The 17386-nt window shown below is 42.2% G+C and overlaps 1 protein-coding gene across 3 annotated transcripts in view; it reads left to right on the top strand.

Moving 5' to 3' along the window:
- The window catches only part of gad2 (glutamate decarboxylase 2), a 122289-nt gene extending 108319 nt beyond the window's left edge, over nucleotides 1-13970 (top strand). For all 3 annotated transcript variants that reach the window (XM_041184232.1, XM_041184234.1, XM_041184235.1), the window contains exon 12: nucleotides 8219-13970. In XM_041184232.1, the coding sequence (XP_041040166.1) occupies nucleotides 8219-8392 (174 nt within the window). In that variant the 3' untranslated portion in view covers nucleotides 8393-13970. The remainder of the gene's footprint in view (nucleotides 1-8218) is intronic.
- The last annotated feature ends 3416 nt before the right edge of the window (nucleotides 13971-17386 follow it).

The raw sequence follows: 17386 nt of genomic DNA, 5'->3' as shown, positions 1-17386 counted from the left end.
TGGAACTCTCTGCCTCAGATTGGGGTGGAGGCGAGGTTATTGAGGCGAAGGTAGAGAGGTCCTTGTTAGGCCAGGAAATCAAATGTTATCGGGGTAGATGGGAATGTGGAATTAGAAATAAAAACATATCAGTACTTGCATTTCATTGCACTTATGGTGGCATAACCATGATCTTATTGAATGATAGAGCAGGCTCAAGGAGCTGAATGGCCTATTTCTGCTCCTATTTCGAATGTTCAAATGTTCGTTGTTTCAATTATGATAAACAAAATAATGTCTTCTGGTACAACTATTTATTGGGCCCATTTTATTTTTAATTTGGCTAAGAATAAAAGAACCCTTGCAAGGAATATCAATTAAAAGAAGCATCATAAAGTAGAAAGACAAGTGAGATCACGTTCATCTTCCGATCAAGTCAGCAATGATGGTTTATCGAATGTCCTTTAGGAAAGGAAATCTGCCGTCCTTCCTTGGTGTTGTCTATAAGTGAGTATAGACCCACGCCAGCATGATTGATTTTTAACTGCCCTGCTCAGAAGTGGCCTAACAAACATTCAGTTGTGTCAAATCACCGCGGTTCAAGAACAAAGCCCACTACATGTGGGGCGCCGGATTCCTCGTCCCCTTCGAGCAAAAAGTTAGTCGACAGCCCACCCACCCAAAAGCTGGCTGCCTATTTTTATGCTGGAAGCAGCCTTAATTGTTTAAGGGTGAGACTTCTGCCCCAGCCAGGAGGAAGTCCCACTTTAGAAAGCTGCCGGCCAATTTGATTGGCTGGCAGCCCTGTAGTCCCAGCAGCGCCAGGATTGAGCGATGGCCAATGCTGGGAACATAGGCAGTCCCCAAGGAGAAGAAGTGATGGACTGAGGACTTCAAGGTAAATCTAGGGTTTTGGATGAGCCTGGCTGGCAGACCCCAGCGAGAGGGGGTGAGGGGTGTGGTGGACCAAGCTAGAGAGTCTAAGGGATCTGGGTTAAAGGGGTGTATAATCTTGGAGGGGTGCCTCTGATAGGCACAAGGGCCCCTCTCCAAAGGGCATGCCCATGCTCCTTGCCCGACAGCAGCCTGCACAGTGAAAGCTGCCAGGCTACCCACCTGACCCCAGTCTTTCCCTGCAGTGAGTAAAATAATGGTGGAGATGGCCACTTTAGGGCCTCAGGTGGCCCACAGGTGGATTGGCTGCCTGACATCCTCCATGCTCACCATAATATGGGAGATAGTGGGTGAGCGGGAAGTCAGTGGGAAGGCCACCCTCTACTTTATGAGTGGCCTCCACCGCCTTCAAATATGCCGACGGGACCATAAAATACCTCTGCTCATAAAAAGATGATTAGTTCATTAATTTAGCAGCTCAACATTTTACACCTAAGGAACTCAATTTAGCTTATGTTAAGCAAGCGTTCAAGTACTATTTTATTTCAAAGTTTGCATGTTAAGTATTCAAAAGTGTACTTATTTGATTTAAGAAAAAGGATATGGATCAAAAGTTTCTTTTTTGTTGGCTATGCCATCATAGGGGCAATGAGATGCAAATACTGTCACCCACCACCACTACCTCCCCAACCATCCTGAATGTCACCCCTCTGACTCTGCTCTGTTTCCAGGGTCAGCCAGTTTAAAGAGTGTTGGCTGACTTGCTCCAGGGCTTGTTTGTAGGGTAAACAGAAAGTCTTGGCTTCAGCAAGATTCTGACACCTGCAGCAGCTTAAAGGAACTGGCCATGTTCCTTCAGGCCATCTGGACTCTGCTAGATCCAGCATGAAGTGCCAATAAAGGAGTGTGAACCAATCTCCAGGCAATCAATTTTATTCCCTGGAGGAGGCCTCTTCATTTATAAAAGGCCTCCAATGGCTCCAGCCACAGGTGTTCATTATGTCAAGTGTTGCTAATGTAACAATAATGTAAAATACATGCCTTCCCAAAATACATTTAGTTCAGCCTTCCCCAGCGAATGAATGCATGGGAAACTGACAGAACTGGAGATGAATATCCCTGATTTTGTCTGCCTACCTTAAAAGGAAGGGAGGGATGTAAAACATTTATTGAGGCACTAGAGGGGGAACAAGGACTAATCAGCAATTATATCATCTGTAATAATTGAGAACTTCTTCCTGCAAATAAAAGTATACAAACATGACATCAACGACAATTAAGCTGCAGAACAGGGTCCAAACACCACACACTATTTTACACTTCGGTCAATGTTTGATTCAAGGCAGCATAAGCAAAAGCCTGAGGATGTGTTAGCTGTAGCCTCTTGCTCACCAGCATCAGTACACAGGTTTATTCCACCTGAATTAATTTCATATAGAACCCTTACAGCCAAAGGAGTGTGGGGATTCCCCACCAAGTTGGATTTGATTCAAATCCAAGTTCCAGAGATAAAAAGATAGGGCAGAATTTTAACTGCCAAAGGATGCAGGAGGGAGGGGAAATACGGTTTGGGTGAAAGTGGGGCTGTTATAGCCGTGAAAACTCTCACCGGGTCAGGAGCCTGACATGTTCTTGCCCACTTCTGGGTTTAACTCAAGCAGGTTTGGAGGTGAGCAGGAAACCTCCCAGGGTACTGATGGGTAGGTAATTTAAATATTTAAATCTCCAATTAACTCGCCCATTAGGAAAAAACAGTTCGGACCAGTACTCTTATCTCCTGGTTTTTACTGGTGTTCTATTTTAAAGTATACAATCCCTGTTTGGACCAGTATTCTTATTTCCCAATGTTTGCTATGTTTTTTTTTCATTTTGGGAGGAATTAACTCATAATTCTGGCTTAAACAGCCAGCAAACAGGTTTCCCAAGCTATGTGGAACTCACCAGTGTCAACCAGATGAGAACACAGTGGGGAGTGCTTATTTAGTGAATCTGATAGGCTGGGAAGCCTTCAAACAGTGAAGCTGAATAGCCGCAGCCCTGCCTAGGCGAGAGGCAACTGCACACAGCACTTCTTAGTGTGTGATTTCATTGCTTGACAGGTGATTTCCAACTTCTTGGAAGTTAGTTCACCTGTCTTGAACTTCCCTTCTGCCAACCTTCACCACAACATGGAAACAGCTTATGCAGCTCTACAATGCACCTCTGAAGAGGAACAAGAGAAGCAGCAACATCAAAACTTTCAGCAGCAGAAGTTGCAGGAGCAACACCAGCAGTAGCACCAGCTAGCTTCTGCTCAGCTTCATGCTGGTCCACAGGATAAACAGGATGGACACAGAATTCCAGTTTGAAGGAGGTGAGATCCCCAACACAGGGTCCAAAGGCAGGATCAGCTGTCTTAACATGTGTGAGCACTAGTGCCTCAGGAGGTTCAGGCTTTCATAGTGAGTCTTGTTGACATCTGCAGCCTTCTAAGACCTCCTTTCAAGTGGACCAGATGGGCATGCATTGCCAGTGACTGACAAGATAGCAATTATTGGAGTAACACGACCCTCGTTACCCCAACCTCCCCTAGGTCTCTGCCTCACTCTGGAGCTCTGTTCTGTGTTCTTCTGCAAGGAGATAAAAGAGAGTTGTGGCTGTAAGAAATGGATTGTGTGGAGAGGAAGGAAGGATGACAGTTATGGAAGGTGACTGTTAGGCATATGCGTGTGAGAGGGCACAATGATGAGGGTGAATGTCCATGTTGGCTATTCAATTGGGGATGTGAGAAAGTGCCTGGAGAGAGAGTAATGAATAGGGCTGTAAGGTGTTTTGGACTGAGGAGTGTCATGTGGTAGAAAGTCAGGATGTGTGTCCTGGCACCTGAAAATGTTAAGGTATTCACCTTTCCTGCCGTCCTGAGGTCCTTGAGCCTCGTACAGCACTGTCTCTAGGTTTGGGGGACCACACTCCCACTGTTCACTTCCTCGGCCATTTCCATCCACGCCTACTTGGTTTGAGAGGATCGCTGCTTTCTCCAGTCCTTGAGAAATATCACTTCACTTCACTTCTCTCAGATCCCACAGGAGGTGGGTGGGGTGGAAGGTGGTGGTGGGGGGTGGGTGGGGGGGGAGGGGGGGGTGGGGGGGGGGTGGGGGGGGTGGTTGCGCAGCATTCACTTGTTACCTTTCCATTCCTTCTGTTGTTGCTTCAGCCTCAGGGGCCAATGTACAGTTCAGCCGTTCTAGCCCATGCTGAGTTTGTTTTAACTAGAAATCCTTCCTCTGACAGATTCAATGCGGCATCCCACCCGCTTCTCTGATTGGGAAACCAAGAAATGGGATGCTAATGCCATGGTTGAGTTAAACAACCATAGCAAATCCCACTTCAACTGCAAGCAGATTCCCAACCTCCTTGGCCTCCTTGCTGCATCAGGTCTGTTTGGATAAAATTTGTTTTATTCTCATGGTTTTCAAAATCTGCAAGCCTGACATTGGTTTCTCCACCATTCCATTTTTTGGTGCAACTGAGGCAGTAATGAAATCAAAATTGCAAGGGAAATGGTGTCACTATCTTTCCATCCACATCCGCTTTGGTCTATGTCTTGAAATAGGCACCCCAGGATCACATCAGAAGTGGATGGCAGCTTCATGATGTACATAGAACCCCAAAGCAATGTTGATGGATAAGCGCACAACACCCATACTGCATGTGCCCTGCCCGCTATAACATAGCAGAATATGAGCATACTAGAAAGGCTGGAGACTGCTGAAGAACAGGTTGCTGCAAGGCATATGGAATGTTTTTACAAGGTTAAGATGAGCATAATAGCTCTTCCTCTTAGGCTACAAAATTGCCGCACCTGTTGACTCATATTCTGCAGTTCCCCCCTCCCCTCCCCCACTGCCCAGCTGCCCTCTTTAGGCTGGGCCTGCCAACTTGAGCTTATGGATAACCCCCACACTTTCCATCCTTTCCTCCCAATTATCGAGTTGCCTGTGTATGCTGGAACATGTGAACAGCCTGGCTGTTTCCAACCTTGGCATCTTATTCAAATCCAAACCCAATTCCTCTCCATCATGAAGGCCATCTTTTTCTGACTTTGCAATATCCCCCATCTCTCTCTGCCCCTATTGCTGAAACCCTCATCCATGCTTTTATTACCTCCACATTATTCCAAAGCTCTCCTGACTGGCCTCCCATCTCCCACCTTTCATTAACTTGAGCACATCCAAAATCAGATAATTGGCATCAAGTCCCATTCACCCATTATTGCTGTGCTTGCTGACCTACATTGATTTCCAGTCGATCCCGTTCAAAATCCCTCTGCCGCCTCACCCCTCCCTTTCTCTTCCTCACCATCTACAGTTTTACAACAGTCCAGGAACTCCACCTTCCTGCAGCTTCCTCTTGTGCATCCCCACTTCCTTCATCCCACCATTGACATCTGTGCCTTCAGCTGTCTAGGCCCTAGGATGTGGAGTTCCCACCTTACACCTTTCTATACTCCTTATGGATGATCTTTAGAACCTACTTTTTTTGACCAAGGCTTTAGTCATCTTTCCTCATGTCTCCTTCTTTGGCTTGGTGCCAATTTTTGTCCGATTATGCTCCTCTGAAGTGCCTTGGGACATTTTACTATAATTAAGTGGTGTATAAATTCAAGTTGTTGTTGATGACTTGCCTGAGAAAATGTATGTGCAAAAGCCCAACCCTTCCATTTCCTGACACAGTGCTTTGATACAGCAATAATTTTAGGAGTTACCTAAGGAAATGCAGGTAATTAATAAGATTTCTAAAGGAAGCTAGATAAGCGGCAAAAACACAGAACATTCTTAGTTTGTAACTTGGTTGCAGTACCAGATTTGCTGCTTTTGCAGCTGGTCTTCCTGCTCTGTTGTTGAAATAATGATTTTATTGAAAGAGCTGGCTGAAGGGCGTTTGCTGGTGCTGTTGGTTAATTCCTGTGTTTAGCAGCTACTGCTTTTACAAGGGGAAAGGTCGAAAAGTCTGGTTCAACCCGAGACAGTGGCCAGGGTGTGGGGTGGAATAATGGCAAAGATATGGAGATTGTGGTGAGGGCCTTGCAAATAATTCAGCGATTCAATCTTCTGCTGCTTTATTTGTTATGTGGTTTCTCTTAACTCAAACCAACATGTGTGAGCCATGGCTCAGCTTGTATCAATCCTGCCTCTGAATTAGGAGGTTGTGAGTTCTAGTCACATGCGTGATTTGAGCATCTAGGTTGACTGAAGTACTGAAGGAGTGCTGCATTGTCAGAGAATTCAATCATTATCAGGAGAGTAAAGATTTACAGGACAACAGGAAAATGGCAAGAGAAGTGGCATTAGGTGAATTGCTCTAGCAGAGATCCAGCACAGACACAATGGGCCAAATGGCCTTCTTCTGTGCTGTAATCATTCTATGAGATGCTAAGCTGCATTTCCTCACAAGTTGAGAAGTCTTACTGCCAGGACTGACCCCCATCACCCCCCACCCCACCCCAGTGCCTGCGGTGGGACCCTGGATGGCATTATAGTGGCAGAAACCAGTTAAGAGGTCGTTGCTGGGACCACCATCCATTTGAGGACTGCAGCGTGCCTACCAGAGCTGCTGGTCCGACCAGAGGGCCAAGGGCTCGGCCACCTCGGCTGCATTACCATTACAGGCAGCCACTGCTGAGGATGTAAGATGAAGGAGAGGGTATCTCCATGGCAGAGTTCCCTCGAGGACAACATAAGATCATTTTAAAGAACTTGGGCCAGGTAAGCAGACCCCAGCAAGCGAGGTGGGGTGGGGGGGAATCACCTCTGTGTAGTAGTGCCTTAGGCACAGGAGCAGCTATTGCCAGCAGGGGTCCCCTCCATGGGCCATGGAGCCCATAAAGGAGATCCCCTCTGGGAGGCCATTAGGGTTTACCCGGCAGTTGGCCTCTGTTGTGGGTAAATTGTGGAGGTGGGAAGTGATCCTTAATTGGCACTTAATTGGCTCAAGTGGCCACCCAGTGGCCAGCCACATGACTGAGGCTCCCACTGTTGTTAATATGCCATTGTGGTGGAAAGATGTCAGGTTTTCCTCCTGATGCCTTCCCCCACCATATTGCCAGCCCTCCTGCCTACCAGCCCTCTGTCTTACAGATAAGACATTTAACCAAGGTCTTGTCTTTCCCTCCCTGATAGACATAAAAGGTCCCTTGGCTGTATTCAAAGAAAGCAGGGGAGTTGTTCCAGTATCCTGACCTAAAATTTATCCCTTAACCAATATCACCAAAAATTGGAATACCTGATCACTTATCTCATTGCTGTTTGTGGGACCTTGCCATATACAAATTGACTTCTGCAGTTCCCTATATTAGACTTCAATAGTATTTAATTGACTTAAAACACTTTGGTACATCCTGAGAGGTGATATATATAGATGCAAATCTTTGTTTTCTTTCTTTATCATCTCAACCTAGTTCTGTCTCACAAGATCATTAATTCAACAGAGATAAGTATATAGATAAATTTAGTGTTGTGTTAAGTTTTGGAATATGATAAAGAAAATGAAGGGGGATTATTCAGTAAATGGAGATACATCTCGGTCTGGATTGGTTTTAAGTAGACCAAGTTTTTATTTTAGGATAAATTTGAACCCCCTTCTGAATGGCACTCCTTTCTACAATTCTATCATTACTCGCATGTTACAATTCAAGGTGTACTTTGCTTGTGAATTTACGCACAAGTTAGGTCCATAAATGGTATTTCCAATTACCATCTTCCTGGAGCTCACTTTATCTTTGACCTTGTGTTTCACTTTTGAGCTTTGCTTTCAACTTTGTAATGTTAATTTCATGACAGAAAGGATTTGTGATAACCCAGTAAGCGCTGTTTGTCTGTACTCTGTCATCTCAGTTTTCTGTGCCAGTATAACATGCCCTAAAGTTTTCATGATCCTATTGCTATACATCTCTCACTCTTATTCATACACTTGCAGCATTGCAGTTTGTGCATGTTACAACATGAACGTGGGTTTTCTTCTCTCCTACAACACACGTCACACTTTGCTGTGGTGATTTTCAAACATTTGTGCTGGGGATCGCCTGCAAATCTTAATATGCTCCCAGGACCCTCATTGTTGAACTTCTGGGCGACCAGGACCAATTTGTACTCCCGGGATACTGAATTGCAATAAACCTACAGATAGAGTCCCAATTTCTACTGTTTTGATGATAACGGATGAATAGTAGCCAATAAGTGAGCAGCTGAGAAATTCAGATTTGTCCCATATTAATTAGTATTCCATTCCCAACCAAGAGTTGAAATGGCAAATTGTATTAAAGTTTCTAATGAAGAGACAGATCCTAACTTGTTGTTTGCTGTTTTAGGTGGCTCCACAGATCAAAACTAGGATGATGTCATTTGGGACCACAATGGTAAGTTATCAGCCACAAGGTGACAAAGTTAATTTCTTCCGTATGGTCATCTCAAACCCAGCAGCTACACAAGAAGACATTGATTTCCTCATTGAGGAAATAGAGCGACTTGGACAGGACCTGTGACTGCAAGGTTCAAGACATCTGCCCTAATACAATGGGGAGGTTGCTATTGTGTGAATGTATTTCATTGTTTACCTTGAAACTAGTCTCGTGTGATCTTAGCTCTGACTACAGGGATTGGAGCTTAAGACTCCCAATGTGGAATTATGGATATTAGAAGTTGATTTAATGCAATTACACATTTTCTGAAGTTAAAAAAAGGTATGAGTCATCAACCATCTGCCACTTTTCAGACAAATTGTCCTAAGGCATTAAGTGCTGAAATGATGTAAAACAGAGCACTTTAGAACCCATTTAGATATTTTGTTATGGTCATTTAGCAGCCCTGCTCCAGGTGGATGTTACACACCAATAATTCATATAATTTCTGTTGTTACTTATGAAGGTCTCTATTAATGAAGTCTTTAGGATCCTAAAAGTGCAGGTTTCTGCACTTTTTCATGGCTGTACAAAAGATTTGATAATAGAGGCTTAGTCTTTATTTTGCTCTCTTCAACTAGCTGTGATAAAAATCATTTAGAAAATCTATGCTTCAGCTCTGTGAAATCTTTATTACTTAAGCTCTGCGTTAAAGTGTCAAATTCAGATATTCTATTTCTTTTGATAAGGAAGGAAATGCTTTAATACTTTTAGTTGTCATACTTGAATTTGAGAGTTCAATGTTTGAAATCTTCAGACCAGGAGTTTACACATACAATGTATACCTGTAGTGTTCTCTTCATACTATAAAGAAATAACAAATGACAACTCTGTTGACAACTGGATAGTGTTTAGTGTCTGTGAAAGTGTTTCCTTTGTAGAACTTTGAGTAATGTCTAGTTCACCTCAGATTGAGGTTGCGCACTTTAGATTCAAACTGTACTGTGTTGAATGATAATGTTTTAATGTTCTAGTTTATTCTTACCACACTTGGTATACTTAGATTTGGAAATGGGAAGCTTTGAATTAAAACTCTAACTTGGTCTTCCACACCCAGCATGATCAAATTTGCATTAAATCTTATAAGCTAGTTATACCATATAGTTTGTGTTAATCAAGAGGTCTTGGTTAAGCACTAACACAAAATGTGCCATGTAACTAATCCATCAAAGCATGCTGATCAAGAAATGTGAGAACACTGACAAAGACATTTTCATGTTATTTGGGCTTGACTCGTGCAACTGGTGTGAATACACATTTAAAAATTTAACAGACAGGTCCATCTGGAAATTTAGCAACTTACTTAAAAATAATTTTAATATGAGTTCAAAATCGACTGTCTGGTCAGCTCTCTCCTGACAATATAATCAAACTGTCCTTAAGAGTTTGGTAGGCAGAGCCCTTTTACAATACCATGGGTTCAAAATGACAGAAGGAAAATTTAACAATGATATTGAGGAATTCATTTTTGTATAGAGTGATCAGCACTTTCCCTTAAAGCAATGGAAGCAAGAATTCTAGAATCATGTTTGGATGCTTCAATGGAAGGACTTCAAGGTCAATCTAGATGGGCAAACCAAGATGGATTAGATGGCCTTCCTTATCCGTGTCTATCTTGTATTCTTGTAGCATACTGAGTTCATCCCAGGTCAAGAATCAATAGTAACCAGCAGTGTAATTTGGTTTTGCCAACCCCATTTCCCAGTCTGAGACCAGCACTATCATTTCCAAGTTAACACAAATAATCATCTCTTTCAGTTTACAGGACAGAAAGATTGGCTTATCATGCCTGTGCCAATCTTAGAAATAATGATCTTCAAATTCCCACTTCCATCTGTTCTTCCCAAATGCCCTTTAATTCTTTTATTGTTTTACATATTATCCCCCTTCTCTTTTTAAAAAGCTATTATAGATTCTGCTCTTACCCCTTTTCCTGGTGGACTATTTCAAATCTTAGCAACCCTCTGCATAAAATGTTTTAGCTAACCGCTCCTTTTTTCTTTAGTAATTTTAAAATCATGAGGGTCATGACAACCTGGCGTAGCTTTGGCATAGGAGTCCCAGAGAAATGGTGTGAACAGTGATTGCCATTTTTCAGAGGGTTCTGATATTTATGAAGAATGTTAAGAATCCCTGCGGAAGCTCTCCATTGTTATTGGTGCAATCCCGTTACAACATTGAAGCTATTGCTATCAAAAATACTAATAACAAGCTGAAGAGCTAAATGCTGATCTATTCTAACACACAGAAATACCAAACTTACTTTAGGAGTCCTAACCCATGACCTCACTTGGAATTACCAAAATAACTACCTACCTTCAATTCCTGGGCTTTAAGAATCAGGTTCTGTCTCCTTGATGACAGATTGGATTCTTTCCCAGTACCTACTCTGACATGGATGTATTATTTTACTTCAAACCCTTTTTGGGTTATTCTAATGTTCCAATCAGATTATTTCAGTCACAAGGTCATGTATCTATTGTCAGATCCTCAAACATCATTCAAATCTGTATCCTTTTATAATTAAAATGCTCATGTTTAGCAAAATTAGGATTAAAATGCCTAACCTCAATTCTGACAGCTTCCTGGTAAAGTTGTTCTTTGCGCGGACATGTGAAACAAGTCCATGTCTCAAATGGATATAGATATTGCCTGGTGATGTCTATAGCTGTACTGGGTGTGTTTTATTTTAGCCAGCATTTGTTGCCCATCCCTAATTGCACTTGAACTGAACATTTCAGAGGGCATTTAAGAGTCATCTCATTACTGTGGGTCTGGAGTCACATGTAGGCCAGACTAGGTAAGAATGGCAAATTTCCTTCCCTAAAGGACACTAGTGAACCAGAAGAGTTTTTGGTCACCATTACTGAGACTAGCTTTATATTCCAGATTTTATTAACTGAATTTAAATTCCACCAGCTGCCATGGTGGGATTCAAACCCATGTCCCCATAGCATTAGCCTAGGCCTCTGGCCAGTGACAGCACCCATTACACAACCATCTCCCTCTACATACAGTACAGTAGCATGCACTATCTACTGTGTTAAATCTGAAAGTGATACACCAAGCTGCAAGTAATTTTTATGGGGATATAGAGCATTTGTGTGATAGAGGTATTTCATTTACGAAGTATTTTCTGAGGCACCAGCTAAATGAATACTCCATCATGAATAAATAATGCTTATGGATTTGCAGCATGCATGCTAAATGGTAAGCACTAAGTCATCCCTGAGCCATATAATGCAAAACCTTAAATGTCATCCTGTGTTGACTGTATAATAAACCACTTGGATGATTATCAGAGATCAGTTACACAAAATGTTCTTGGTGAATATATGTTTTCAAAATGTTGTTCATATTCTGATAACCATTTATGAAAAATATATGTAACCATCCTCCCTATGAAGAGAATGAGAGCACAAGAACATAAGCAATAGAAGCAAGAGTAGTCCCTCGAGCCTACTCTGCCATCCAATAAGATCATGGTTGGTCTTCTGCCTCAACTCCACTTTCCTGCTAATCCCCTATATCCTTTGATTTCCTGAGAGATCAGAAATTTATCTATCCCAGCCTTGAGTATATTCAAAGATGAAACATCCGCAACCCTCTGAAGTAAAGAATTGAAAAGACTCACAACCCTCTGAGTGAAGAAAATTCTCTTAATATCAGTCCTAAACGATCGAGTCCTTATGCTGAGACTGTGCCTCCATGTTCTGGAATCACCAGCCAGGGGAAACAACTTCAGTGTACACCCTGTCTACTCCCTTCAGGATTATGTATGTTTCAATGAGATCACCTCTCATTCTTTTAATTGCCATTTTACTCAGCCTCTTATCATAGGACAACCCTCTCATTCTAAGAACCAAACTAGTAAATGTTTGCTGTGCAGTCTCCAAGATAAGAATATTCTTACTTCGATATGGAGACTAAAACTATGCACACTACACACACCCTATACAATTGTAGCAAGACTTCTTTGTTCTTGTACTCCAGTCCCCTTGCAATAAAAGCCAACAGGCCTTCCTAAATGTTATGCCTTCGTGTTAATTTTCTGTGTTATTTGTACAACTACACCCAAGTCACTGAACTCTATCCATTTACATTGCAGCACTGTCTCCAGAAGGCAGTGATAAACATTATCATAAAAGGTTAGTGCCCAGAATTATAAAATTAATGTTCATAATGACCTGGATTTACAAACTGACTGAAAATTTGCAGGTGGCACCAAATTAGGAGGGTAAGTGGAATTGGAAGAGGCAGCTCAGGAATTACAAAGTGACTTAAAATGCATGTAAATGGACAGAACAATAGTAAATTAAATTAATGTAGAAAAATGTAATGAGTTGCTCATAAGAAGGGAATGTAATCTAAACACATGCTCTGCAAGCTGTGTTGAAATAGTTAAGAATTAAGTTGAAAGAGACCTAAGAATCTGAACAGCCCTGATGTTAAGTATCAGCATCCAATACAGAGCAGCAATCAAAATTCCAATCAGATAATGAACTCCATAGCCAAAACAGTAGTATACCAAACAGAGGAGGAAGTGATAAAACTACATTGTGCTCTGGACAGGTTATAATTTGAATCTTGTATTCAGTTCTGGTGACTGAAAAATAAGAGTGATGTTCCAGCGCTGGAGGCACAGCAGATTCTAAATTAGCAGAAAAGACTGAAGGATCTCAGCCTAGAAAGGAGAGTAACTTTATGAAGATAAATAAAATGTTTCAAGGTACGGGCATTTAATCCAGAATATTGCTTTAAACTGTGGCAGTAGAAGAAAGAGGCACAGGTTCAAACTTGTGAATGGCACTTGTAAGCCTGATGTCAGGAAATAGTTCTTCAAACAAAGGGTGATCAACGTGTGGTATAGATTTCTGGATGGGGAAGCAAAACCCTTAGAATAATTTCAAAAACAGTTGGATGTACAATGGTGGGATTTTAGCATATCTGGATGGATGAATTAAGATAAGCCGAATAGCCTTCCATATTTGTAATTATCTTGTGATCTTACACATGTAAAATTATTCTAGCATTACTGACATTCAACTCTCTGCTCTAAATGAAATGAATTCAGAAGAATAGCATGAAACTCCATAGTCACAGTGAAGTAACATACCACTTGGACATACTACTGCCTAACCTAGATCAAAGCTGAATTAATTGTTCACTAAAAATTACTTGGAGCACTTTGCTAATATAATTATACCACTGTTGCACAGACATCTGTGAAATTCTGCTTTTTTCACACTGACCTCATGCATTGTATTTTGCTGAAACATTACCAACCGATGATTCCATTTACAGTTACTGCTATAGCTTATTAAGACTGAATGTGAATTAAAATTTGTTGGGTTGGAGAAGACCGTTGACTGAACAAACTGTGTAACTGTCTTAGTCATGTCCATTTAACAGGCTAGGATATGCATTCCATGTATTTAGCAGGATCTACAGAGTCAAAAAATGTGACGTGAAAAAACAAACTTATTGTGAAGTGACTTTCTTGCATCTATTGTATATTTTGCAGCATTCCTTCCAATATGGAACTGTATTTTGGAATCTGAATAGTAAACACTGTCCTGTGTCAATGCTGTTAAGATGCTTGTTGTATATCCAGCCAGCTACAGGTACAGTTTTACCTGTAATAAAGAACGTTAGTGTTTAATGCTTTGTCTGCCTTTTATTTTTTCAGGAAATGTAGTTGAGAATATGCTGAGGTTGAAAAATGGATATGTGTGCTATAGCAGATTTATATTCCAGACCTAAAAAGTTGCAAGGTGCATACTATGTGGCACCCAAACTTAGAACTTTGGACACACTTTGTACTCAAAGACATCATTTAGTAAGGCTTTAATCAAAGTTTCAAGTGTTCTTGAAGAAGACAGTCATCATGTCATTGTAAGGCACAATCAAACTCCTGTTGCTTGAGTTAAATTACTTTGGCTACAAGAAAACATATTAAGACTTATCTCCTGCCAAGGAGCTGCATGCACAGGGAGCACAGTTTGGGAAATACTGACTTTCCATCTAATAATTGAAACAAATACATTATTAAGGGCCCGAGCCCCTGGTTTCCTGACCCCACTCCATGTGAGCATTACTTCTGGAGCATCCAACCAGAGAATCGGCACTCTTAGTATCACATGCAGTGTGACAGATTTAAAGGATAAATTCATCGATCCTGCACTCCCAGCTGTAGGACACATACAAAGGAAGACAGCATTAGAAGCACAACACAGTAGTACTGATTTTCCAACTCGTGCGACATGAAGTGGTGACTGAAGGATCTGTGAATTTACCCTAGCGAGGTAATCTGAACCCACTCCCATGCGACAAACATATCCAACCCGGATTTTTTTTAACATTTGTTCTCGGGATGTGGGTGGTGGTGGCAAGGCCAATATTTTTTTGCCCATCCCTAGTTACCTTGAGAAGACCTTCTCCTTGAATCATTGCAGTCCTTGTGGTGATAGTGGTGTTCCCTCAATGATGTTAGGTAGGGAATTTCAGGATCTTGACCCAATAATGATGGAAGAGCTGTACACCCAAGTCAGGATGATAGGTGAATTGGAGGCAAATGTGTTCTCACAACATTGCTGTGCATGTCCACAGTGAGAAAGGTCACAGGGAAGGGAGATGTAACTATATTGTTGCAGTGTATCCTGTAGATTGTACATGCGGCAACCAAGGTACACTGGTGTTGGAGGAGGCTGGTCTTAAGCTGGGGGACATGGGTACCAACGAAGTACACTGTTTTCTCCTGGATGATGTCAAGCTTCTTCTGGTGCATTTGTGCCCATCGTGCTGGAAATGAGTTTGTTTTTACAAAAACTGCTCAGTGGTCACTTTTACCAGTGCTGTCATGGACAGCTATGGTGAAGACTGTGACAACTAAACTACTTCCTTAGTGCTGGTTCCCTCACCACCTGACAGGCCCAGTTTGACAGTTATGTCCTTCAGGACTCAGCCAGCTTAATCAGTGATCAAGCCTTGGTAGGGGACATTAAAGTCCCCCACCCAGAGTACATTCACATGTTAAGTTGATTTGCTTAAAGTGGAAGCTACTACTACAGCAACTTATCTGATGAATACCAGATCTAACAAACATGTATTTATGTTGCACCTTTCACAACCTGAGGATATCCAAGGCACTTCACAGTCAATTAATTATTATTGAAATGTAGTCACTGTCGTACAGTAACATGGAAGTCAATGTTCTCAATGAGGTCCAGCAAACAGCAGCGAGATTTGACCGGATAATTAAAATGGTCAGAAGTTCCACATTGGCCCACATTTAATTCAATTAATGAATCTGGAATATTAAGCTAATCTCAGTGATGGTGACCATGACAGCTATTATCGATTATTATAAAAACACATTTGGTTCACTAATGTCCTTTAGTGAAGGAAATCTACCAACCTTATCCAGGTATGGCCTACATGTGACTCTAGATCGACAGTAATGTGCTTGACTCCTAACTGCCCTGGAGTGGCCTAGCAAGCAATACAGTTCAAAGGCAGTTAGCAATGGGTAACAAATGTTGGCCTTGCCTTGAAAGGATAAGAAAAATGCCCAACAAGGTCCCACAAATAGCAATGATATAAATGAGCAATCAGAATCGGTGATGTTGTGCCCTGAAATTGGCACTGATTGAAAAGCAGAAACATTTTCCATTCTGCCTTCCTGTTATCCCTCGTCTTGTGAAACACACAAAAAAAAAAGCAATTGAAAGCAAATTGTGCATGCCTGCCTCTATTTAACTTGTGACCACAAAACTGGAACTGGTTATGATGAGTCTGAATCTAAAAGAAGTTCACCCATTGTTTTATGATCCTATGTCAACAATATGTTTGTAGAACTTATTCAAAGAAGGGAAATTATTAGATTTTAAAAATCTATGCCGAAGTGAAGAAAAGTTTTGCATTCATAGATCACGCCCAGTGTCCAAAATTGTTATCTTTTTCTAGTTTAAGTTGTGTAGAACCTTTGACAAATTCTCCCGCTGTTTTCAATCACTCTGCAGAAAGCCAAGCAAACATGTTTCTCTGCTTAGCCACGGGAAGCAGCAAATAATTCTCCACAACAGTGCCCCCATTGCATAAATATTTATTTTCCGATAAGTGAAATTGTCATGAGTCATTACAGCTGTAGGTGGTGCTATCGCTGCATATTACACTCACTCTGCCATTCTGTCAGTGCCCCTGGCAGCGCACACCTGCTTTTTCTCAAGTTCTGCTTACATTGAAGTCCCATCGCCGAGGCCAATAATGGGAGGCGACCCGCTTCGGTGGGCGCTAGGCCCTGAACCCAAGAACTGCTGGCTCAATCAGAGGCAGCTTAGCAGCCTCACCATGGTGGCCATTTTTATTTATTCTTTTGTGGGATGTGATTGTCACAGGCAAGGCCAGCATTTGTTGCGCATCCCCAATTGCTCTTGAACTGAATGGCTTGCTTGGCCATTTCAGAGGGCAGTTAAGAGTCAGCCACATTGTTGTAGATCTGGAGTTACATGTAGAGCAGACCAGGATGGCATAATTCCTTCCCTAAAGAACACTAGTGAATCAGATGGGTTTTTAACAACAATTGATGATAAACTCATGGGGCTGAATTTTCCCCCCATTGGGGGGAAGTTGATGGGCGGGCACGTACAGGCGTGTTTCCGATCGGCGCTCCCAATCAGAGGCACACTGCCATTTTACGTGGGCGGGCCAATTAAGGCCCGCCCAGCGTGACGTCTGCACAGAAGTGCTGCGCGCTCCCTGTGCGGCGGAGGGGTGGATTCCCAAAATCGAGAGTGCGCTCTTTCGCGCATGCACATGCAAGAGCACAATCATCTCCCTGAGGCTAAGTGCTGCCTCAGGGAGATTGGCTGTACATATAAAAAAGATAAAAATAGGAAAATAAAATTTCCCTTACATGTCCCCTCATGTGAGTTGGGACATGTCCATAATGGAGGGCCTTCCCCCAGAAGCCGCTGGGAGCTCACCAGGTTTTACCCAGCAGTCTCCCTAAGTGGCTGCAGGCCCACCTGACATGAGCAAAATGCCCCCGTCGGCAGGAAATGCTTCCGCGACCACTTA

The sequence above is a fragment of the Carcharodon carcharias genome, chromosome 3 (genome assembly GCF_017639515.1).
Source record: "Carcharodon carcharias isolate sCarCar2 chromosome 3, sCarCar2.pri, whole genome shotgun sequence".
Taxonomy (NCBI): domain Eukaryota; kingdom Metazoa; phylum Chordata; class Chondrichthyes; order Lamniformes; family Lamnidae; genus Carcharodon; species Carcharodon carcharias.
The sequence above is the reverse complement of the archived record's forward strand: the minus strand, read 5'-3'. Positions and strand labels throughout refer to the sequence as shown.